Source organism: Drosophila suzukii, chromosome X, assembly GCF_043229965.1.
Source record: "Drosophila suzukii chromosome X, CBGP_Dsuzu_IsoJpt1.0, whole genome shotgun sequence".
In the NCBI taxonomy this organism is placed as follows: Eukaryota; Metazoa; Arthropoda; class Insecta; order Diptera; family Drosophilidae; genus Drosophila; species Drosophila suzukii.
In genome coordinates this window covers 15,249,350-15,275,113 of record NC_092084.1, presented here as the reverse complement: position 1 = coordinate 15,275,113, position 25,764 = coordinate 15,249,350, and the positions used below count along the sequence as shown (strand labels likewise).

The window sequence follows — 25,764 nt, the reverse complement described above, 5'->3', positions numbered from 1 at the left end:
ATTCTGACTTTTATTTTTAATTTTGCAGCCAAAAAACGGCATTTTTAGGGCGAAAATATGGGTTTAGATTTTGGTCAAATATACGAGATTCTGATTTTAGTCGAAAATGCGACTTTTCTTTCCGTTTTTTCAATTGTAGTTTGGCCAAATAAAATAGCTCTTAATATTCATTTGAAATTTTCTTAATTTGCCTAATATATAAGCGTCAGGATTGGCTTAGAAAAAATGTGTTTCTTTTTGATATATGATAATTTTTGGCTATGTTATATACCGGCGTAGAAGATATTGATAACGAAAAAAGAAGCAAAATGTATTTTAATATAATTTTCACATTAAGTACACTAATTTACAGACAAAGTGCTTCAAGAAGGAAGATGGATCCTGGTAGATTTTTTGGATACGTTTTTTAAAGATTAAAAAAAAAATTTTTTTTTTTTGGTAACAGCTATTTTTTAATTGTATCCCTATTTGCGCCTGACCAGTACAAAAAATAAGTCATAGGATAATTCTTTTTTAACGATAGAATAATAGAGTTAAATATTGGAGATAAAGAGGGCATAGGTTACATCGAACCCCGCTGTTAGCCCTGTTGCTCGCTGTTAACAGCGCTGCGACGGCCGCGAACATGTTGCGTCGCTTTGTTTTGTTCGAGGGAAGCCGGCGTGGCCAAGGAAGTCGCCTTTGCGGATCGAGCTCGCACTTCGTTCCGTTCGCTCATACCGTTCGCTTCGCAGCGGCGGAAACTCCGTACTTTCGAATACCAAGTATCTCTCAGATACTTCTCGAGACCCGAAGACGAGAATTCAAATGTTCGCCCGAGAAGAACTCTCAGCATAAAAACCCAAACAAAATCGAATTATTTTCAAATACATTATTTTTTTTTTTGGTGCCAACGCAAGCCAAAAAAACACATTTTGGTGTGGATTACCAGTGGAAAAGTGAGTGCTAAAATGGATTAAGCAAAGATACAAATAAAAAAAAAACAGCCCAAACAAAAGCAAACAAGCTGAATATTGTCACACAACGATTATGGATTAGTGCCTGTGATTGTTCAGAATCAGTTACAAATATTTATGCAGTTTATAGGACTAAGGAGCCCGAGTTAAATATACAAAAAATGTGAGTAAATATAAAGAAAACCCAATTTTTTTCGTGTGCCAACTGCAACAGCTGCTCCCTCACTTTGACCTTTTCGCTTGATTTTGTTTATAAAATACAGTTCGCCAAATCCCCGCCCCTTTTGGCCCCACAAAAGTTAAGCTTTTGGCCACTTTGACATTTTGGTTACCAGTGTTATGGTCTTTGTGTTGTTGTCCAAGAAAAATAAAAGTTTTGATGTGGAAATGGAGGCTAAAAAAATATTGAGCTACTATTCATTTTCAAAAACTATTGGCCTACAATATAATATAATATTATGATAACAAATTAAAAATTGCTAATATTTTTTTTTACCAATTATAAAAAATATACCGCGGTTAAAATAAATGTCTATCCAAAATTTTGTAATAAAAAAAATGTTAATTTACTTTTTTATATAAAAAGTGTAAGTTATGAAAATAGCTACATATTTATACAAGATGATTTCAACGCAACATATGCCTATATGTTTCCCTACATAAAAAAAATTGTTTTTTTGTTTATTTGCTTATTGATAGTGAACATTAAAAAAATCATAATCTTAGCACTTTGAAACCAATTGGATATTTACTTTCCACTCTGCAATAATAGATCTTCTTCTCCAGACCTTGGCCACCTAATTAACTTCTTCTGACCATTCCACCCCAGAGCATCTTCGGGAAAAAAGTGCTCTGCTTAACTGATTCGATCTTTTCTTTCCTTGGTTTTGCATGATTTATGATTATGATTTTAAGCAAAAAGTTTAAAACTGAAAGAGTAACAAACAAGAGAACGATTAGCATTCCTTGAGCATTTTAGTTGAAAATTAAAAAAAATAAAAACGTATATATGTGGTCAAAGAAAACATGTTTTCCTGCACTGAAACTATTATGTTTTAAATTAAATAAAGCATTGTTTGGCAAAGAGCTAAAACAGGCTCAAATATGCTAAGTGTTGGCAAAATTTTGCTATTAGTTTAAATCATTAATGGCATACGTTTAATTTAAATGAATACAAAGCACAACCTCGAGTTCTTATCTAAATAATAGCCAATTCAAATCAAAAGAGTATTTTATCTTATGATAATTTTTAAATTCGCATATTCATGTGTGATCTTGACGCCTTTTATATTTATTTAAATGATATTATTTTCAAGTTTTTTGCTTAGTACATAAAACTCATAAACATATTAATTAATAATTTTATAATGGGTAAATTTTTATATTTTTGATTTGTATTTTTTTGTGTATAACCAAAAAGACACCGCCTCCAGCTGTGAATCGAGAAAAGGTAGCTGCCAGCTTCGGTGTAAAAGACACAGATGCGAGTTGAAGAAGCTGCAGGCACAGAAGCTCCACTAATATATCGAAAAGTACACACAGATACTCACACACAGCTGCAGTATTGATATATGTGTATATGAGACTCACGCACCTGTCCCTTGTCATTAAAAAAACAAGCAAAGTTTCAATCTTCTTCTTTGGCAAGCTTAGCTTTTACTTATGCTGCTACTTGCCTTCTTCCACATATGTCGATTATAAACGCAGAAAAAATATGTATAACTTAAGAAGTTTATTAAGCAAATTTGGCTTAAAAATACCTTTTTTAAAACCGTAAAAATTCAAAAATCAATTTTATAGCATAATATAATGTAATGATCTTTAATTTTTTTAGTTTACAAAATTTTCTTAGTCTTTGCTCAGCTGAAGTACCTGAGATTTGATATATTTTTGTAAGATTTTTTTATTTTAAGACTTTAAGATCTTTAGTAAGTCTTAAAGTTAAAAAGATCTTTTAAGAAAAATTTGTTAAAGTCCTTGAATATTTTTATTTTATACTTATATGTTTTTTAAAGAATAATTTCAAAGTAAACTTTAACTTCATACTTAAATATTCCCCAAAGTTTTTAAATTTCCCTCAGTGTATTTGAGAGTGTGTGCGTAGTTTTTGGATTTTATAATTTGGCCCAATTTGCTGGCATTGCAAATTGCTAAAAACGTCTGAAACAATCGACAGGAGGAAAAAGGGGCGTAGAGGGGGGCGTGGCAGGAAGTGCAACATGCTCATGTCGCAAGTTGTTGTTGCCTTATTTTCCCCATGTTTCTTGTTGTTTTTTGCAGCTTTTTATCGATTGGCGAGGCCGCATTTGTTGGATCGTTTTGACGCGTCCTCGTCAGCATGTCGAAACTTATTTTTCCTTTTCAATTTCGCCCTGCGATTTTGTACTGTTTTTTTTTTTGTTGCCTGCCTGTCGTTTTGTTAGTTCTTTGCATGCCACAAATTATGTTCGGCACCCCCTTAACCCCTTTTTACCCCCCGCCTCTGGCTCACCTTGAGAGCGGAGCTGTCAGGCTTTTTGACAGTTTCTGCCGTATCGTTTCCACTGATTTGACTGCTTCACTCATCCCTTTTGCTTTATATTATTTAAGGATTTTCAAATAAGAAAATTAATATGCCCTGGCATTTGCATCTCTGCATCTTTGGCTTAAACAGCTAATTTCTCATCTCGCTTGAAAAGAAAAGCAGACGAGGGCATCCAAAAGGCAAACAATTTATCCCTTGGTTAATTTGGTTAATTGAAGACAATTGAGAGCCGCTTTGCAGTTCATTAAGCCTCATCAGCGTTTGAGAAATGGGGGGGTTGTCCAGAATCCAGAATCCAGTACTCAGTGTTCAGTATTCCGAATCCAGCTCCATTTCCATCTTTATTTCCAGATCTCCAGATCTGTTGTCTTGTCGCCAGACTAATTAAAATATTTGCACTCAAATGCTTAAGCAATAAATATTTGTCAAGCCATCATCATTAGGAGGGGGTGGTGCGGGGCTGTGGGGGCTTTATAGGGGGGTTCTGACCCCAAAAACACAGCCCTCTGCTAGGCGAGGCAAAAATGGAAATGGAAAATGAAAATCTATGAGAGGCGGCATTTTTAAAGTGCGCCACTTTGGCCTGCATTTTTGATGAGCTTTAATGGCGCCGCCTTAATGCAAGTGAAGCATGCAGGGGGATTGGGGGCTGGGACACCCCCACCCATGGTTACTCCCCCCCCCCTCCTTGCAACCACCCTCCGCCCATCGAGAATGCCAATTAATAGTCATTGATGGGAAAAGTTGAATCCAGAGTGGAAAGGCAGGGGTACTGAAGTGTGCCGTCGCCTTGAAAAGGCACGGAAGGGGTGGGGAAAATTGCAGGAGGGGTTGTGGAAGAGAAAATCCCCCTGGAATGGGGGATAAAATGGAAAACGGGCGGCCATGTGTGATTCCATTCCCTTGACTTTTCGGTGGTTGGCAGGCAGCCCAAATGGGAAAAAAAAAAGGAAAGACCCAAGAAATTCGTATCTCAAATGGGGACAAACATCAAATTGGTCTAAAAATGAAAGAGGGTGACTCGCAGGGGGGGATAGACATCGGAAGACCGAACTCAAATGGGCATAAAATTTCCTTATTGCCGGACAATAGTTGGAATAAGTAGACAAAGTTGAGAAATGTATGGCCATATGGCACAAAAAATTCGAAGAAGGGGAATTTCCGGAGAATGCAGAAGGTAAATCGGAAGCTGGTCGATTTTGAGAGGAGTAAAAGTGTCTGAAATGGGTAGATCGATTTTATTTCAGACCTAATTAAATTGTATTTGGGGTGGTAGCTAGGCGTAGCAAATTGTATATCTCAGTTGACAGTTGGCCGAAAATAAATAAAATAAAGGGAAGATAGTTATGTCTTTAAAACTTTTTAGATATAAAATACGATTTATTTGACTGTACGTCTTAATTGGCTTCTAATATTTTAAAATCCCAAATTCTTGTTTCGTTTTTAGACACCACTATAAATCATGTGAAGCTTTCAGCTTCTTTATTTTAGCTTTTACTAGCGAAGACTGTACTAAAAGAAGCTCAAAATATTTATGATAAACCCATCCGCCTCTTTCCTAAAATGATTCCTAGCGCTAATTAAGTTAATCTGCAGTACTTTCTTTTGAGTCCTCGCCAAGTTCCCAGATTTTTACCCTTCTCCAAGGACCATTTTCATCAGCAATTGAACGCGACGCGAGCTGGAAGAAAAAAGCGCTCAGAAATTGAGAGAACTTATGAAAATGTTTTACAATATCCTTTTCGTGTTATTACAAGTGTACGTCCTTGTCGCCAGCTTTGTCAGAATGTCTGGCAACGCTTCTTGGGCACATTTCCCCCTTGGTTTTCCCCGGCTTACCCCCTGCCTTTCCCCCCTCGATTTTCCCCACTAAGCGTCTTCTTAGTGTAGAACATCTTCACTCCTTTGGGGCGTCGTCAAGTTCGCGCTGCGTTTGAATATGTCATTACTCGTTTGGCCCCCGCATTTTCCCCAACAATGTTGACGCGTTGTCGCTCTACTCACCCACCAACCCACCAAACACCCACCGCACCACCCGCTTTCCCGACATGTGGGTGGTGCGGGTTTCCTTTTCTTGGCCTGACTCCGCTTGGCCCGCCTGACGGAAGTGACAGTTGAACATTCATTCATTCATTCATTCGCTCGCCGGTTCATTCATTCAGCCAGCACTCAAGACCCAAACCCGAACACCACCCCAAAAAGCAGCCCGCGGAAGGGGAAAAATCAAGCCGGCGAACGGGAACCATAAAGGAAAAGCGAGGCAGTAGCAAAAAATACAAGAACCTACGAAATTTCTATGCCAATTTGGCCAGCAACGTGAAAAATATGTAGAGATGCTGGCGTGTAGACTTATGTTTGTGGAATTAATCAGTTTATACACAACGCGAATTCTTCAGGATCATTCACAGTGGTTTTAATATTAGAAATTAAAATTGTTAAATGACCCTGAAGAATTCGCGATTTCCATGAGTAACCTGCTCACTGTTCTATAATTAAATCCACATTGAGTGATCCTAAAGAATTCGCGGCAATATGGTTGTTGAAAGTTTTATACACACACATCAACAGACCAAACAAAGAGAACGCGAATTCTTGAGCATCTGAATTTATGGTTTCCCTTTTTAGTTGATTTGGCTTATCTATAAGACCAACAAGGTTAAAATAGGTTAAAACTACCCCATTCCGTCCATTATAACTATATATGTGCCCCACTCACGCTGGCACCTCTAATGGAAAAGAAGTAACCATGTGCGATGTCTTCGTCTCCGTCTTCTGGGCGGAAACACAACGCAATGACTGAACGGAAGTTTTTTGGAAGCGCATAAAATTATTATGGAGTCGTCCTCCACGGTCTCCCCCCTTCCACACCCCTTCCCCTTTCGCTCTTCTTCAATCCGTATCTGTATCTGGCTATATGTATGTATCTTTTTTTTGCCTTCGAGGACGTGGCGCGTCAATTGAGAATTCGAGTCCAGGACCTTAGCCTCCACTGGCACTTCATAGTCCTGCCGCAGTCAGCTTTTTATGGCTCTCCTTTTTCCTTTGTGAATTCACTTTAGTTTGCCAGCTTGGCTTGACTATCTCTATCTCCTTTTTGCCGTATTATTTTTATGCGCAAATTTAATATTTACATTTAGCCAAAGTGGATTTCGGGCTATCGTTGACTCTGCTCGGGCTTGGGCATTTTTATCAACTGACAACTTCTGACCGCAGAATGTTCCCTTCCTCGCAGATTCGCAGATGTATCTGCAAGATAAACAAGAACAAGCCAAGAAGCAGAACAAGCCGGAATAAAATGGCATTTAGATAAGCCCGAAAACTTTGGACACCGCTCTGAGGTGGGGGCTCTACTTCTCTACTTTTACTTCTACATGTGAAATACTTGTGGTCTACAAGATGAAAATGCCATAGCGATGATAGCGGGCTGATGGTCAAGGAATGGGAGGGACTTTGTCGAGATCTTGGGAAAATCCAGTCAAGAATATGCCAAGTCGCTTCGAATTACAATTAAAATAGTAAGAGAACATAGTGGTTGAAATTAACTATTTAAGGCAAGGGTGGGGGCAATAAAGTTGCTCAGGGAGTGGGGGGGAATTCGGAAAACTTTTAATACACCGGGAAAAAGTCTTGGGAGTGGAAAATAGATAGAACAGAAAACACAAGGCAAAGGTTGGAAATAAATATTTAAAATGAACTACCAAATAATAATAAACAAAATCGATAGAATGTTAATTTTTTTGGCTTAGTTGGGGGAGCTAAAAAGGATACTACAGCGGGGCTTCTAATAAATTATTCATTTGTTTGGGACTATGAGTCATTATGCAACCACCCCCTCGGCTGCTCTAGTTTAAGTTTCGATTTTATTATTTCTTTTTTTTTTTTGGACAACCACCGAAAATAAGGAATCGCAGTCACCCCGTCGCACTATGAGTCATCGTCATCTGGCAGGAAAACAGGACACCCCCGCCGAGGATTAGCAGCTGACTTTGGTCTACGGAGAAAACAGCTGACGGGGTGCTTTTCTTTTTCGTTTTTGGGCCCCCCCTCGACGGGATTTCTCGATATTCCCTTTATTTATTTCCATTTTTTATCCACGCTGCTGAATTTGTAAAGCATTTCCAAGTACACGAGCGACAAACAGGCAACCACTTAACGCTTGTTGCCACATTCAGCTCCGTTCCAGCTGTCCTGTCCTGAAAGTCCTGTGTCCTGAAGTGCGTTCAAAGCCAGGACACCACCCCCCAACCAGACCGTAGTCAAAAAAAATATATAAATAAAAAAACACAGAGACAATCGCCTGATTCGGCTTTCGTGCCACACACGTTTTGTACTTTTTCATTTTTTGTGTATTTATTTGTATTGTATTGCATGTTCTGTCTGTGTTTGTGTACCTCCGCCCCTGAACGAAGGGGGTTCGGCCCCTTCTCCCCCGGAAAACCTAAGGCATGCAAGGATATAATCGAGAGCATAGCCAACGGAACCCTCCATGAATCATGTCCGCCGCTTTATCAAACTAAAAGGGGGTTCAAAATGCCATGGAGGTGGGGTGCAAAAAAGGGGTACAAGCGAGGAGCTCCCCCTTATCTGTGGTTATATTTACAGGTCTGTGGCATATAGGAAAGGGTTGGAAGGACCCCCTAATGCAGGCATCAATTTTTCAATTTGTTTTGGAGTCTTTGCATGCCAGTCGAAAATATTGGGAGTAACAGTCTCGATTTAACAGGGTTTCATTCCGGCAATTTGGAGTGGCAAACAACATAATTTCTTACTAAATTGTTAAATAAAATAGAATGATTACGTAATCAGGCATATATTTCTTAATGTTTAACCACATATTTTACCAATATTTGGTTCAATCTTATTCGAGAAGTTTCATTAACAAATTGCCATGGCCGGCAGTTCTCTGGAAACATTTTTCCGCAATAAATTTTCATTGCAACAATTACCAAAGATCATAATAGAAAATTAAGTAGAAAAAGACTGTCACCCGGGGGGGAAAATAGGGCCCCAAAAAAGTAGGAAGCTCACACAATGTCGATTGTTGACTTTTTATGCGAAATATGCGTGATTCTCAGCAAGTTTTTCGCCTTCGGCCAGGACGAAAGTAGTATGTGGTATGTAGAATGTAGTTAAGGGGACTGCGGGTACATAATGTCTAATAAACATTTTGTGCCCTATAAAAGAGCAATGAATGCGGAAGAACGTCGCTGCCAAACACGGCCTGTGCGTGTTTATGGCCAAGATGAAGACGAACAACATTAGGGCCAACAGAAGCATTAGCCAGAACAATTAATACGTACAGAGGCAAGCAAATGAAGCGGCACAAGAACAAGAAAAAAAATTGAATTAATAATCTTACTTATGTTTTTTCCCCCTTTTTTGCCCTCTTTTTGCAGATCTCAAGGCCCAAAGACAAACAAAAAAGAAAGGAGGGAGAAAAGAAAAGTTAGAAAGTGACACTCGAGACTTGTGTTCTCCCAGTAAAAACGGTGTTGAAGGTGAGTCGGAAAACTAAAGAAAATTCACTTAAATTGGTTTAGTTCAAGGATAGAATAGTATATTAATAACAAAGATATGTGAATAAGTTTACAATAAAATCATTTACCAACCGTAGTATGGAAACTTATTGGAAGATACAAAAATAATATTAATGAAGAAGAGATATAAAAAGATATACTGGCCTACAATAAAATCGTTTGTATTAAAACTTTAAAGATTCCCTTTCCTTGGACACATGTACACACCACAAGTTTGAACAACTTCCATATGGACACATGACTGACATTACACAATGGTCATAACAAAACCCAACTCAAGTCTTAACCTCAAAAGAGGAGAATAATAAAATAAAGCCAAGAAATACAATGAGCAGAGATACAGATACAAAAGAATGGCCCACGCCAAGACCGCAAATAAATGGTAGTTTGGTAGTGTGGCAACCCTGGCCCCTCCTGCCGTTTGTGTGTACCCGTACCCCCTTCTTTTATCAGGGGCTTGCTATTGGGCTTGGGTTCGGGTTCGGCGTCCATAATAATTAGTTATAATCGGATTTAGTTAGACGCGAGCGAACGAAGGTGTCGCCAGTTGTAGTTGTAGTTGTCGTTGTTCTCGTTGTATCTTTTTTGTTGTCATAGTGGTTGCACCACCACCAGTCGTGCTCCGAAACTGGAATATATATATATATATATATATATATAAAGATATGGGTATACCGCCCACACACCCAATCGTGTAACGGTCGACTACAAGGCAATCAAATGGAAAAGCCAACGAAAGAAAAACTGACAGCGCCGAGTGGGTCGTCGAATCGGTACTATATATCTGCAAACGTCCCAGTATCTCTGGATCGTACCTGCATCTATATATCTGTATCTGTATCTCTGCACCTCTCGGTTCGTGTTCATTATTACTGCTCTATTCTAACACGTTTGGGTTTCCAGCGAGGGAGGGGGGGGCGGTTCGAAACCTGTATGGGAAAGGTCCCGCTCTTGTTTATTGAATTGATTCGTATTTGTGTGGAGTATCTCTTCTTTTTTGGGACGATTTAAAATAGGTTTCGTCTCTGCATCGCTTTCCTCTTTTTATTTATATTTTTCGGGGTCTGCAACGCTGCTGCAGTGTCATGTGGTGGGGATATAACTCAATTAGCTGCATGGGGAGAAGGAAATGGGGGATACTGACGGCCGGACAAAAGAATAAGCCCGAGATGAGGTAGCCAGCGGAGATTGTTTATTTTTTGGGTTCGGTTAGGTTTTTGGGGAACAGGTACCAGTCGCCATGCCCGAAACAGTGACAGCTGTCAGGTGAGGGTTTCACCGATTCTTTTTTTATTTTCCTGGTCAGGCAATTGTCGTTGTGGATGATAATTTGAAATGAAAACATTGCCTATGGGAACTCGGTTTACTGTGCAGTTAGTCCAATGAAACGTGGTATGGTGTTTAGTTAGGTGGTACATTTACAAGTGCGTGACACTAGTTGTGATTGTCACTTGGTCTTAGAAAGTTACCTCAAGGAACTGGAGTTTCTGCAAAGGTTTTGTGGAAAAATTTGGTATGTAGCTTGCATTATACATGAAACAGTATATAATATATTACCATAAGGAAATACCAATAAATTTACAAGGATCTCATTTATTAAATGTTAAGAATGTCAAAGATATACTGCATTATATACTCATTTGTTAGAATAGCCTTCATAATTATAGTAATGGTTCCAATCTATCCACTTAACCTTAAGTAACTCAGGAACCCATTGGGCTTTCCAGCTGAAATTTCGATAATTTAAAGTCTTATTAAAAACTAATAACTAACCAAGAGTTTCCGTGAGATCCCCACACTAGTCGCCCAATAAATATCTAGGCTTACCATCTGACGTCTATTCAAATACTGTCTGGTCAAGTGCCGCTTTCGAAATAATTTTTCACTCTTTGCCAATCGCATCGCATGGGCTTCTCTGGTGGGTTTTCGTTTATTTTCTGTATATTTTTTATTTGGGGTTTCGGATTGGATCGATCTATGTCAAAGTGGCGGCCCACACGAAAACTGGGGAGAAGTAAAACGAAATGCTTGGAAATGAAATGAAAAAATGTCGGTGTGTGGGCGAACTTGGACTTGGAATGGAACTCGAATGGAGCATAAAATATGTTAATAAGGCTTAAAGTTATACAAATCTCGACTGGCTGGCCGGCTTGGCTGGACGGCTGGCTGTGTGTCGATCGCTTGTAATACAAAACCATAAACATGAATTTGAAAAAAATGCTAAACGTAAAGTGGAGAAGCTGCTGCGGTCGATGGGGAACCCAAAACCAAAACCAAAGCCCCAGCCGAAACCCCGACTAAAACCCAAGTCGAAGCCAGCTGGCTTGTCATTATTGCAGTGTCTTTTCTTGGCCTGGCTTAATTTCCTGCTGCTCGACTTCAACTTGTTTTGCTTCTTCGCAGCTTCTCCCCTTTCCAGTCAGCCGAAAAAAAGAAGAAAAAAAAACCGAAATAATATAACCACACACACAAAAGAGCATAAAAACAACAAAAACAGCCACAACCACGAAATCAGTTAAGTTCAGGTGTTCAATTTACTGATTGAAATTCTGCTTCGATGTGGCCAAGCAACTTTCATTCGATCTGCTCCATTCCCCAAGCCCATCTCCTTTATATACCTTACCTTACATATATCTCTTTCTTATGATTTTATTTGGAGTTTCGGCTGCTGGGAGTTCGATTCATAATTTTATGCCTGGCCATGTCAGGAATTATGTTAGAATTATGCTAATGAGAGTCCGATCGAACCCAGATGCTTTAATTATACACGGCTAACAAGTTTTTCACCCCCTTCGCCGGGTCTTAGCCCCACGGAGCCTGAAGAATTGATGAATAACTTAACTCGTTCTTCTGGGTGAGCTGCAGTTGGTTATTATATTAAGGCAAGAAGCAGTCGCGGGTTGATTCGATTAGTGTTATGAAATCTGAGCTGGCTTCAAGTTTCGTTTCGGGTTTATTGATCTAAGAGAGATTATTTTTGAAAACATTTCTCGCGATGTTCTTGCCGGGTGTTTTGAATGAGTTACTGATCGGCAACACTGGTTGATCACATTTGCAACACTGCTTTGGTTTTGGGATCAGTTTAAAATTGTTATGGCCATATAAGTATTATGTTTGTAAATCGTCTGGCTATTATTTAAGCTATTTCAACACTGCCTTTATCTAAACGATTTCAACGCAGCTCACGTTCTAATAATTCCCAAATGTTTTAACTAGTGCTGTCCAACACTGACCCCTTTAATCAGTAAACAACACTGGCTGTCACATTTAACTTGCTCTTAACGTTTCACTTACCCCATCCCCCGCCCTATTGATAATTATCAGTGGCTCTTTTTGGGGATAAGCGATGACCTTTTTAGCTTGCCCTTACTGTTCCGTTAAGTTGTGCTGACTTTGTCCAAAAACTTTTGGTGTGTGGCCCATTAATAGGCGATTTAAGTTTATTTTTTGCCAGTTGCCTTTTTATTGACACTGAAATGGGATGGGAACCCCGGATCCCGGATCCCGGATCCCAGATCCTGGTGCCCCAGCTTTGCCCCAGGACACACATTTGTGTCGTAATCAGAGATGGCAGCAGCAGGAAAGAGAGGGTCAATTGAATACCGGGCAGTCATCATCATCCTTTGACTTTGACTTTCCGTTGGCTTTCTCCTTTTGCCACTTAGCCGTTGCCTTTTAGTTGATTTGTTCGAGCAAACAAATTGTCAACAGAAAAGAAAGGAGAGAAGCGGGGGTATCCCACACAGGCATACGCACAAATTGATTTTAATTGTTAAGCATTCCCTTTTTTAATTGTCCTAATCTTTGCTGAACCCTGGACCTCGGCCAATATCCTTTATGCCTTTTCCGGTTATCCCCGATCCCCAAAAACCCCCCGATTCCCGCCCTTTTTCCCTTCCGCTTGTTGCCTTTTCCATTTTGTCAGCAAAAGTCCTTTAAGTAGCCTTCCTTTGGCCGAGCTTTTTTACTTCCTTCTCCTTTTTCCCCAATTTTTTTTTGTTGGTGAAGGGTTAACCGGTCCCTAAGGGCACTGGCATGTGTGAGGGAAGGCTAGAGGGAGACAGAGAGGGGTATAGGTGCGACAGAGACAGATGGAGGAGCCCTCAAGTACAGTCGACACTTTAACTGACAGTTAAAGTTCAGTTTTCGGTTTGTTTTGGCAAACTTCGAGGCTGCTGGGACAGCTTACTCAGGCAAACAGCCAGCCGAAGGATGTGGGCCACATATTCACTTACTTTGCAGTGAATAAAGTTGCTTTTTGGTTTATCGACTTGACTTTCCCATTCGGATTGTTTTTTATTTCAATTGCAAAGCCCTAATTAAATTAAAATCTTAAAAACTACGGAAATCAGACGAGACTGTACCTTTTCAAAGTAAAAGTTTTGTGGTAGTCAGCTTTTGTCAGCAAAAAACTCGAAAGAACTTTATCTAACATATTGAGTTCATTTCAATCACTCACTCTGAGTTCTTTGGCAAATAAATTGAAGAATATAAATGAATGAAGAATACTCAATACTCGATACTATATACCTTTAGTCCCAGCAGATCGCTGGAAATCATCTTATTCGGCAGATGGACAAAAGCAGATTGCCACGCCATTGGTGAGGATAATTCCCCCGATTTCAATGCCACAATCTGAGACTTAACCCCTCTTGTCCCGCCACTCTCCCTCTCTGTTTCGCTCTTAACCCCACGCTGCCAATCACTGGCAAACAGTAAAACTCCGATGGTAAGAAAAACATTTCCGCTGCGAACGCTTTCCGCTCCAGTTTTCAATTTTCGCAGCTCCAGCAACACAGAGATACAGTAATTATTTTCAGGCGACGCTTATCACACATAAATCTCGACTCCCCGGCCCTCCGATCTGAGCCAAACCAAACCAAGCCGAACCAATCCAATCCCATTCCATCCAATCCAATCGATACTGTGCACTATATGGGTAGATGGTTGCCTGTTTTGTCAGTCAGTCGGCAGTTGGAAGTTGCCAGTTTTGCCAGTTGGCAGTTGGCAGCAACTTCCCCGGCCATGGGGCTTCCTTTCTGCAGCTGCCTTTCGGGCCCCCCTTTTTGTCAGAGCGGCCCCTGTCGGACGCCCCTGGCCCCTGCTGACCACAAGATGCAGCTGCACTTATCCAACATCCAACAGCATCCTTTAATGCCACAGCCCAAGCATCTGTTGTGATATTTATAGTTGCAAGTTGCAACTGGAATCGGGGGAACAGGTGCTAAGACGACGCCCGAGATCAAGTTGTCAGCCCAGAGCGAGAAAAAAGGGTTGCCTTGATTTGTGAATATCTTCAAAAATCAATTAAAAAAGAGATAAAAGTGTATCCGAAATAATATGAGCGACAGTTTGCAATCAAAAACCAACTAGATATAGTAAGTCTTGATGGAAATCTTTCATAATATATAAGGAGATTAGAAATTAATCATTAAATAAAAAACAAAGAACTATATCAATAGTTAGTACCAGATAATACCGGAACACCACTCCATTTTATTTTTTTAAATTTCACAAAAAACTATAAAAAGTACATAATTTTAATAAAAACCCCCTTTTGTTTTGCACACTTTCCGCGAACCACTTACGCTAATTATTTATTATTTTCCCTGCTGGCCAGTGTAAAAAACGTAAACCAGTTTCCACGATCGCATTATTATCGCCAGTTCGCTTCGGTTATTAGATGCAAGCTGCAGCGGATGTGCGGCTTCCTTCGAGACTTTTGTCATTTACGGTTTATCTATCCCCCTTTTGCCAGCCCCCCCCGTCAGCGACGCCCCTGAAGTTTCTACGGCTGCTCCTTCTCAGCACGTCGAAGTGGCTCTCATAAATCAATAAAGAAAGGCCCACCTGGTACAAATAACTTTGAAAAATTTATATCGAACACTCGCCTTGCTTCTTTCTCTTGCAAAAGTTTTTCGGCAGGTGGGCGGTGGTGGAGGGGGGTGGTTGGAAAATCCAGGGGGGAGAGGGGGGGCAGGCACCCCACTTGAGCTTTAGTTTTCCGAGGAGAAAGAGAGATGCCCAGGCACTTTCCAACCAGATGGCAGCTGCTACTGTTAAGTCTCGGACTTGGCCAATGAGTGGAGTGATTTGTATTGTTGGCCAACCGCCGCTCCTGCACCACCCCCATCCTGCACCTCCCTCCCAAAGCCCCACCCTGCACCACCCACACTTTTCCGGGTGGAGATTCGGAGCAATTTTCGTGTATGACATGCCCTGGATATTGAGACAGTGACAGCGAAATGGAGAAAACAAATTAAAAAAGCCAAAAAGTGAAAGAATTTCAAGAGGAAAACATGATCAAAACAGCACAGAAAGCAAGCCATAGACTCCCAGATGGTCTGAAAAATTTAAGATTATCAAAAGAAGAAAAGTAATAATCATAAAAGGTGGTTAAATTATAGAATATTTTATATTTCCCTACAAGCAGAAATCTTACTTTAAACTAAATTCTTAAAACCTATTTAGGAAGACTAGCAACCTTATTTCCCTTGTTTATTTTACTAATTGGAAATATGCTAATATATATAAAACAAATATAATTCTCAGCTGCAAGATCAGGTTTGGCCGTAAGTTCTTTCAAGGCAATAAAGCCAATTTCTTCCATCGATACGCATACCCATCAACACTCTTTTTAGATCTCTTTTCTCCCCAAAAAAAAACCGATATCTTAAAACAAATGAAACCGAATCTTTATCGCCCATAAAAGGCAGGGCCCCAAGAAAGGGGAAAAAAACTCCCTGCGAGCGTGTCTAAAATCGGTTTTAATTGGCTTAGCAAACGCAGTATTATCATCTTCAGCTGGAAGTCGGCGATGATTTCGAGATTTCCATCGAGTGGAGTTTCTCCCACAGCCTCCAGTGGATTTTGGATCGCGGTGCTTTGCTTTTCGGATACAACTCTAATTTTGAGTAATTTTCAGGCCCCGCCCCCGGATTCCGAACCCTTCCGTTTTGTATTTTCTTTATTTTTTTCTATATTTTTTTTCCTGAACGGAAGCCCGCTAATCTTTTGCCTCCCTTTGCATCTTTTTTGGGTTATTTTTTATGGATTTCTCCTCTTCTATTTTTTCATTTTCTGTTATAATTTCGTTTAATTTGAGGCGCCAATTTCCGTATAAATGCAATAAAAACAAATAATAGCGACGAACTACAAGAAAACGAAATTAGACAGACGGAAGCAGACAAAAAAAAAAAAAAAACGAAGACAAAATAAAATAGAAGAAACCCCAAACTCCTAGAGAATATACAGAAATAGTAAAATAGTTACCCAACAACTGGGAAAAATGCGTGAGAAAATTCCAGGGCAACCGGCACCTGTACGTCGAACTGGAAAAGTGGAAAAGTGCTCTGGGAACGAAAGGTGCGGAAAAGTGGAAAGGGAGAGTAGTGTAGTTTAGTACTTAGAGACGAGATTGCGCTTCATACATACACATAGTCTAGCTGCAATTTATTAGGCAAATCTCCTCAAACGCAACTCGAGCTGAAAGTGGGGATTGAAACTTGTTGGCTGGAATTAAGTGGTTAACAGAAGGAATTTAGCCCAAGTGATTTCTATAAATCGGAGGAAATAAAGCAATAAATTGGTATTGCAACGAGAGTCTAGTCAGTGCACAAGGCAATTAGTGTGGCCAGAGCAGTAAACAGCAGAATTGTAAGAGTGCGATGATTGCATTAAATATCAACTTAGGTGTTGAATACTTCAATTTCTTTTAGAGATTTTGAGGATTGAATAAAAAGTATTCGAAATGGTTACTTATTCCAGACTTGTATATATTTTCATCATCTTTCTTTCTTGCTTCAATTTTAATGCTCGCTTGTTTAATACTTTTGCTTTGCATTTTTGGCCCGGCACTTTGTGGAATATTTTCACAAGATTTTTACACATTTGCCCCGTTTATGGGAGCCCTTTGTCGTAAACTGTGGCATTGCCCCGCGGCTTAAGCCTTTTTCTGCGGTGGATGCCCGTGCACCGCCCTGCACCACCCTGCACCACCCAACCTGCTGCTTTGACTAATTTGAATGTAATTCGTTTTCGGGGCTCACGTACGGCTGTCTGCACTTGGAAAACATGAATAAAACCGAATAAAATGGGAATGAAAATAAAAATGGGTATGGGTACGAGTACTGGTACTGGAACAAAAAAAAAAAACACGCGCGCCAACAGCGAACAATAAACGAACAATAATAAGTAATAAGACCCTGAGGCAATTGTGGCCCCCCCCATACCATCGAAAAATTTGTTCAGCAAAACGCGAAACGCGATAAAAAAAAATAACCAAAAAACGCAACAAAGCAAAACAAAGCGCATAAAAAGCACAGCATATAAACAAATAGATACATGTGTGAACAAGAAGAAAAGACAATTTTGTTTGGGGCTCTATTATATTTGTATTGGCGCCTGCTCAAGGCCTCCCCTAAGAAATCCAATCCGGTTTACCCCGGCCTTTGTTGCACCCAAAATCGCAGTTAATTGAAGGACTTTTTATTACCCGAGGTGTTCCGCATCGCCAATCGATGTAGGAAGTTTATCTCTAATGGAGATACCACGTCAAATACAGAATTTGGGAAATTTAATTATCTTAAAATTATGTGTTCCAAATATTTTTGAAATAATGTAACCATAAAGTTTCAGAAAATAAACCTTTTAAGCATATTGAAAAGATATTTCGGATAAATTGAGTTCTTAAAAAGATTATAAGTCGATACAAATACATTTTAATACATCAACTCATTAAAGTATTTGCCTGTACTTTAGAAATTTGTAGACAATGACAATTTCTTCTATAAATAAAAAATACTATCTACTCTAAAGAAAATATTAAAAAAATATTTAAGGTAAATTTATCATGTTGCAGATTTCTTTTATAAAATAAAAAAAATAAATGACAATGACTGCAACTTCTAAAATTCAAGACGAATTCTAATTTGTCGGTACTATCCATAAAATACTTATAAACATATAAGTTATTATTTAATATATCCATGACTTTGATCTACATATTTTAACTCGAGTGTTTCTATCTTTCAGCACCATGTTGCATACGATGCAGCTGCTCCTGCTGGCCACGATTGTGGGGATGGTGAGGAGCTCGCCGTACACGAGCTACCAGAACCAAAGGTTCGCCATGGAGCCGCAGGACCAGACGGCGGTGGTCGGGGCCAGGGTCACATTGCCCTGCCGGGTGATCAACAAACAGGGTACCCTGCAGTGGACCAAGGATGACTTCGGACTGGGCACCTCCCGGGATCTGAGTGGCTTCGAGCGGTACGCGATGGTGGGCAGTGACGAGGAGGGCGACTACTCTTTAGACATTTACCCGGTGATGCTCGACGACGATGCGCGTTACCAGTGCCAAGTGAGTCCGGGTCCCGAGGCCCAGCCGGCCATCAGGTCCACCTTCGCCGGCCTGACGGTGCTCGTGCCGCCCGAGGCACCCAAGATCACCCAGGGCGACGTCATCTATGCCACCGAGGATCGCAAGGTGGAGATCGAGTGCGTTTCGGTGGGCGGAAAGCCGGCTGCTGAGGTGAGTGTACTTTCAGTATTTTTAAAAAATATAGGGTTTTTTAATCACTTAGTAAGGTGTGTAAAAGAATGCAGTCAAAAAGGAAAGTATTATCGGATGTCCATTATAATGTGGCATACTTTTGAGCACCTTTCTAAATCATATAAAACGTATGCAAAGGCAAAGCTCTTATGAAGGTGTCTAAAAGTAGGCAGTGAAAAAGAAATGTTATCTCATCGGTTTTCTAGGCTCCCAATATAATGAAGCATACTTTTGGACACCTTTCTAAGTGATTTCAAAGTCCTAGTAATTTATTTTCAATACTAAGCATTTTGTTTCACTTTTCATCCCATTTAACATTATATTTTATAACCCTTGTTCCTTTTTCTTCCAATAATCGGGATATAAATTATATATATTTTTTTGGCCCATTATTTGGCAGCTAATCGAAGCAACAATAAACCATATTCTTCGCCTTCTCTTCCCTCCCGCAGATTACCTGGATTGATGGCCTGGGCAATGTGCTAACGGATAACATTGAGTATACGGTGATACCGCTGCCCGATCAGCGGCGCTTTACGGCCAAGTCCGTCCTGCGGCTGACCCCCAAAAAGGAGCACCACAACACGAACTTCACCTGCCAGGCGCAGAATACGGCGGACCGCACCTATCGCTCGGCGAAAATACGTGTCGAGGTGAGTAGTAGTCCTCCGGGTAACAAAACCAGGAGCTGACCCCCCGGTGGTCGTCCTGCTGACAGGTCATTGCAGGTTTTGCATGACCACACTGCGAAAATTTCTAAGTTCCTTTTTGCTTTAATATGTAAGGATTTTAGGGCATCTTATTGGCTGATACATATATGAAAGGATTTTAAGTAATTTTTGTTAGGAACCTCCTAAGATGTCCCATAAATGGATATTACAGTTTCTAAACAATGTTTATACCCTCAAGGTATTGCTTATTTTACAAATTTCAAAGATTATATCTTCCATCTGCTTTTTCCGAGTGTATCCTGCTGCCGCAGGCTGAGGTTACCTTATCTATAGTATGAAAGGGGCAAAACAGAGAGAGTGAGAGCCTGCTATCAGTTTTACGTGATGCGAGGCGCTGCGGAAGTGGAAGTCCCCTGCTCTACCGACTTTCCCGAGGACAGCTGCACGCCGGGGGATAGTATTTTTTGAATGGGCTTTTGTGCCGGACATGGCACGACACTGACGGGCTAATTCATGCCCGGACATAAAGGCGCCCATCATGGGTTACCCCGAATCCCGACTACCTACTGCCGAACACCGAGCACCGAACCCCCAATTTCGCCAAGGAGTGTGAAAGTGAGGAGCCAACAAAGACCTGACCTCAGCCCACTTGTCATTGGCCTGGTTTTTCGGGGGGGAATTACGGGGAATACCGGGGGAGTCACATGTCCAGGGCGCTGACAAATCCCTGACGAAGATGTCGGACCAAGGAGTGTCCGGATTCCCAGCTGATTGAGCTGAATGAGGGCCAGCTTGGTGCCGATGCATGGCTATTCCTTGGTCACCGGGCACATGGGATACCAATTGTGTGGCTGCAATTAAATTTCAAAAATTCTAGTGCAAGTGAATTTAGTCACCTCAATGCTAGCACATCATTTCTGATGTCCTCAAAATGTGTTTAAGTATGTACCTAAATAATACACATAAGTTGGGATGAAAAAATACCGAAAAATACCAGTTTAAATATAAATATCAAATGTTGTATATTTATGGATTATTTGATTATCCTATCAATATTATCTTTCTTAAAACCATATGCCAAAGTTTAGAGTGGTAGTTCTTATAAATTATATTTAATTTAGAAATTTTCAAAGCTTTTGCTAATACCATAGAATCACAGTCACAATATTAGTAATACAGTTCAAGGGATAAAGTTTATTTTCTCTCTTGAAACGAAAGGAATAATTTTAAAATAGTAAATATTTCAAAGCAAGATAAACCTAAAACCTAATTAAATATCTCCAATATTTTCCCCCTTTCCAGGTGAAATATGCGCCCAAAGTGAAGGTGAACGTGATGGGCTCGCTGCCCGGTGGTGCAGGTGGTGCTGGTGCGTCCGTCGGTGGGGCAGGCGGCGGAGTCCACCTGGGCACCGGTTCCCGGATCGTGGAGCACTCGCAGGTGCGACTGGAGTGCCGGGCAGATGCGAATCCCAGCGATGTCCGGTACCGCTGGTTCATCAACGACGAGCCGATCATTGGCGGCCAGAAGACAGAGATGGTAAGTGGCGCTCCTTCTCCCCATCCTCCGGTTTTCCTGCATCTCTCCAGAGATTTTTACTCGGGAAAAACTGGTTCGCATTCCACTTGGCAGGCTGGCGCATAATTAGAGCAACTATTGCGATTAAAATGCTGCCCCTGCTGTTGTATAATGTTGGCAATTATTGGAACCAGTTAGATAGCCACCGGAAAGGCCTAACGTTCCCACAATTAATCGCAACTGGAACTCATGGATCGACCCTCTCTCTCTCCTGTTTTTCCCCTCGTTTCAGGTGATTCGCAATGTGACGCGCAAGTTCCACGACGCGATTGTCAAGTGCGAGGTGCAGAATTCCGTGGGCAAGAGTGAGGACAGCGAAACCCTTGATATAAGCTGTAAGTAATCCTAAAGTTATGGATGTATTTAATTTTATGGTAATACTATTGCCTACAATCAATATAAATAAACTTCATCAATGGCATGTTAATTAAAACCATTCATGAAATATAAAAACGTTTACTTTTCATTAGGAAATTACTTTTTCTTTTTGTTAAATCAATCAACACTAAAAATAACAGCCGATTTTATATTTTATTTACTGAAACTGAGTTTCATTTCCATAACTCAAACTTTTGCAACTGGCATTTCAATGCCAATAAAATCAAAAATAAACTAAAGCAAATATTTATCGACCTCACGAAAATTATTGACACCTACATATGTACATTTGTAAATTTCCATAAGTCAACATCGCACTGCTTGGGGCATCAAATTATTGGCAAAATCAAATTAAAGTTGTTTTTACTGGCTAAAATGGGTAGAAACTTATAATATGGAAAAAAGGGAAAAGCATTTCAAATATTAGTTTTCCCTAGGCTGCATTTTTTTGAGAGTGTGTTTTTGCCACACAAATTATTAGGCAAATAATATTGAGCCGGACATTTTTAGTATGCATTTTGGTTTACAAATAAAGCTTGTACTTTTATTGACTTTTTATTATTTTATCCAAATGTTTCTAGGTTATTTTAATTATTTTGACTTTTTAAAAATAGTTTTATTATTGTCTTATGTAGGGATATATTTTATATCCTTAGATATATTTTATTTATTAAGTTTTTAAATATTATAGGTAGCTTATTAATTTTTTCTTTTCGAGTATATTGGCTATTTATTTAAATTTATTATAAATATTAAATATTTTTCTGTTCTATTTATTATATAAATTTAATAATTATATAATTTAATATTAAATATTTTAAATTTATTATAATTTTCCCACTTTAATTGCAGATGCCCCCAGTTTCCGGCAGCGACCTCAGTCGATGGAGGCGGACGTGGGCAGCGTGGTATCCCTGAGTTGCGAGGTGGACAGCAATCCGCAGCCGGAGATCGTGTGGATCCAGCATCCCAGTGACCGAGTGGTGGGCACCAGCACGAATCTCACATTCAGCGTGAGCAACGAGACCGCCGGGCGGTACTACTGCAAGGCCAATGTTCCCGGATACGCCGAGATATCGGCGGATGCTTATGTCTATCTGAAGGGTTCGCCGGCGATCGGTTCCCAGAGGACGCAGTACGGATTGGTGGGGGATACGGCCCGGATCGAGTGCTTTGCCAGCAGTGTTCCGCGTGCCCGCCACGTTTCGTGGACCTTCAATGGCCAGGAGATCAGCTCGGAGTCGGGACACGACTACTCAATCCTGGTGGATGCCGTGCCCGGGGGCGTCAAGAGCACACTGATCATCCGGGACAGCCAGGCCTATCACTATGGAAAGTACAACTGCACGGTGGTCAACGATTATGGCAACGACGTGGCCGAAATCCAGTTGCAAGCCAAGAGTGAGTATCCCTTAGATGGTTGTGTTGTTATATATGGTATTGCATGGGTTGGGGAACATGGAAAAAACTAATAGGACCTTATCAATTATGTTTAGATTGCATTACATTTAATTTTGTAGGTAATAATTATGGATGACTACTTTGAAATTCTTTTTTAAAACATGCAGACTTGGGGTTTTGGGTGTTAACATATATTTTAGTATATTTTTTTTGCTGATAGGTGGATACAAAAAATATTTGTTAAGGGTTTTATGTCATTTATAACAATATATTATTAATGCAATAATATTATTATCTGACATACACTTTAAAAAACTATGGATTACTACTTTTTAGGGTATTCATTTAAACGCATGGGATACAAATTACTAGTTCTGGGGTATCTTTACATCTATAAATATTTTTGGAAATCTGAAATATCATTAAAATCATTCCGGCAGACTTTAACAACACATTTTAAGTACGCATACTTTACATAAATATGTATTTGGTCTTCACGGGTATTTGATTAAACTAAAGGGATAGTTTTCAATTTATTAATTTGAGTGTATCGTTATATTTTCAACACATTTCCGGAAAATACAAAATTTGCAAATACTTTATATCATTAATAATAAGATATAATCAAAACATGAAGTTCCGCAGATAGTTTTATAGTTTATTGTTTTATATCACCATTTTTAACCCACCCTCCCCCGTTTCCCTTGTTTTCCTTCGCAGAGAGCGTCTCCCTGCTGATGACGATTGTGGGCGGCATTTCGGTGGTGGCCTTCCTGCTGGTCCTGACCATCCTGGTGGTGGTCTACATCAAGTGCAAGAAGCGCACCAAGCTGCCACCGGCTGATGTGATTAGCGAGCACCAGATCACCAAGAACGGCGGCGTGAGCTGCAAACTGGAGGCCGGCGACCGCACCTCGAACTACAGTGACCTCAAGGTGGACATCTCGGGTGGCTATGTGCCCTACGGCGACTACAGTACGCACTACAGTCCGCCGCCGCAGTATCTGACCACTTGCTCGACCAAGTCCAATGGCAGCTCGACCATTCTGCAGAACAACCACCAGAACCAGATGCAGTTGCAGCAGCAGCAGCAGCAGAGCCACCAGGGCCACCACCATCACCACCAGACCTCCAACCCCCTGACCGCCACGACGACCCTGCCGATGACCTTCCTGACCAACAGCAGCGGCGGCAGCCTGACCGGCAGCATCATCGGCTCCCGGGAGATCCGTCAGGACAACGGGCTGCCCAGCCTGCAGTCGACCACCGCCTCGGTGGTCAGCTCGTCGCCGAACGGCAGCTGCAGCAACCAGAGCACCGCCGCAGCCACCACCACCACCACCCACGTGGTGGTGCCCAGCTCGATGGCCTTGAGCGTGGATCCCCGCTACAGCGCCATCTATGGGAATCCCTATCTGCGGTCCTCCAACTCCTCGCTGCTGCCACCACCCACCGCCGTTTAGGGTGGACCAGTGCGGGCGCCGCCCCACCACCGCCAACCGCCAACGACGACGACCCCACCCACTGAGCCACGCCAAGACTGATCTCACAAGGAACCGGGGCCGCTTTAGGGGGGTATCACTGTTGGTGGCGCGTTTTTTCAGCTACCAAAAATTCGAATTGCTTAGGTTTAGGCTCTTAGCTCACACACATCTGATTATATAGCCGTAATCGTAGCATCATCATTTCTTTAGTCCTTAGGTCTAGTGTACTCTTTTTTTTTTGTATTTGTCGTTTTTGTGTTCTTAGCCTAAGGATCTTATAGTAGGCTAATCCCCAGTTCGATCTAGAGAGAGACTAAGCTTCAAAGAATGAGTGTTAGGCATTTACAGAAGAGAAAAAACAAAATACTTAAAATATTAGAGAGTTTTACTGCTTGTTGAGAGAACGCCTTAATGTAATGGTTAACTGATTGGTGATTTAACCTCCAGTTACAAAATTGGGTTTTCCGGGGGCTGATTGTGGGAAGTGAGAACCGTTTTAAACTTGTTCTCAGCTTTTATTTCATTTTTACTTGCGATACATACAATACTTTTTCAATTTTATTCAATATGATATTAAACTCTCATATTACCAGTCCTTAAACTCAGTAACCGTTTTAAATTTTAAATATATCTATCTAAACTCTTAAAATCTTTTCTTTTCCCAAAACAACTGCCCCTGAAAACGCCGCAAAAAATATAAAAAACAAATTCAATTATGTATACACAGACATAGTATATGCTAAATGTTAAAGAATCTATATACAAGCATAAAGACATTCAGTTGAATGGATAGCAAAGTAAGCAAACGAAATGCCAAAGTACCTGATAGTATTTAAGTCGGGGGTGGGTTGCCCTTCAGATCGGTAATTCCCCGCCCCCATCAACTTCTTCTGAATTATGTAGCATTATCTTTTCTCGCCCGGAACTCTAAGCTAGAACTTAGATTTCGATAGTGCGTTATATGGTTAAATAAATATAGAAGCTAGATCTTGACAGTCGCCTTAACTTATGACACGCCCATACATCTCAAAACGCCCATGAAAATATACAAAACAAGAAAAAGAAAAACAAAAAAAAAAAAACAAAGGAGAGCGTAAACGTATTCAATTCGTCAGTTCAATTGTGCTAAGTGTACTTCTAAGTGTATAACGGTCTAATTATCCTAGTTGTAGCCTAACTAAAGATACACACGCATATTTAAAATATAGACCTAGCCCTAGATATATATACATGCATTTTTTTTCATAGCCCTAAGCATTATATTTTGATAAGCGAGCGTATTTCATCTAAGGAATCCCAGAAAACTAAATATTACTCCCTCTTTTTGCTATATTTATTAGCTGTGGGTATTTTATTAGTGTCGCCAATTAAGCGCGAAACGAACAAATGTTTTTTTGTTTACAAAATGCAAATGATAAAAGCAAATAAGCAGCATAAAACACACAAAGTTAAACACGAAAAATAAAAAACTGAATAAAATTTATTGAAAACCAAAACAGAAAAAATAGCATTGCAAACGGGGGACATCAAAGACGAAAGTCAAATAAACGGGGTGGAGTGAGGTGGTGGCAAAAAACATTTTTAATTTGCCCAGGTCGGAAGGACCAACTGTCAGCTAGCTGCAAAAAGCCAAAAATCAAACAAACAAAAGTAAAATGAAAATGTTCCACCACTGGCACCAC

The 25,764-nt window shown here is 40.4% G+C and overlaps 1 protein-coding gene across 1 annotated transcript; it reads left to right on the top strand.

Annotated features, from left to right (window-relative positions):
* The first annotated feature begins 707 nt into the window (after positions 1-707).
* Positions 708-25,168, top strand: rst (irregular chiasm C-roughest). The gene is made up of 8 exons (XM_017087012.4): positions 708-1,119; positions 8,877-8,978; positions 18,051-18,549; positions 19,023-19,223; positions 20,544-20,780; positions 21,052-21,154; positions 22,050-22,598; positions 23,319-25,168. The coding sequence occupies exons 3-8, from the start codon at positions 18,055-18,057 to the stop codon at positions 24,059-24,061; spliced, it is 2,328 nt and encodes a 775-aa protein (XP_016942501.3). The 5' UTR covers positions 708-1,119; positions 8,877-8,978; positions 18,051-18,054; the 3' UTR covers positions 24,062-25,168.
* Positions 25,169-25,764: the final 596 nt, after the last annotated feature.

Coding starts and splice junctions, on each gene's coding strand:
- rst (XM_017087012.4), top strand. CDS start 18,055: ATGTTGCATACGATGCAGCTGCTCCTGCTGGCCACGATTGTGGGGATG. Junction 18,550..19,022: donor GCGGAAAGCCGGCTGCTGAG/GTGAGTGTACTT, acceptor TCCCTCCCGCAG/ATTACCTGGATTGATGGCCT. Junction 22,599..23,318: donor AATCCAGTTGCAAGCCAAGA/GTGAGTATCCCT, acceptor TTTCCTTCGCAG/AGAGCGTCTCCCTGCTGATG.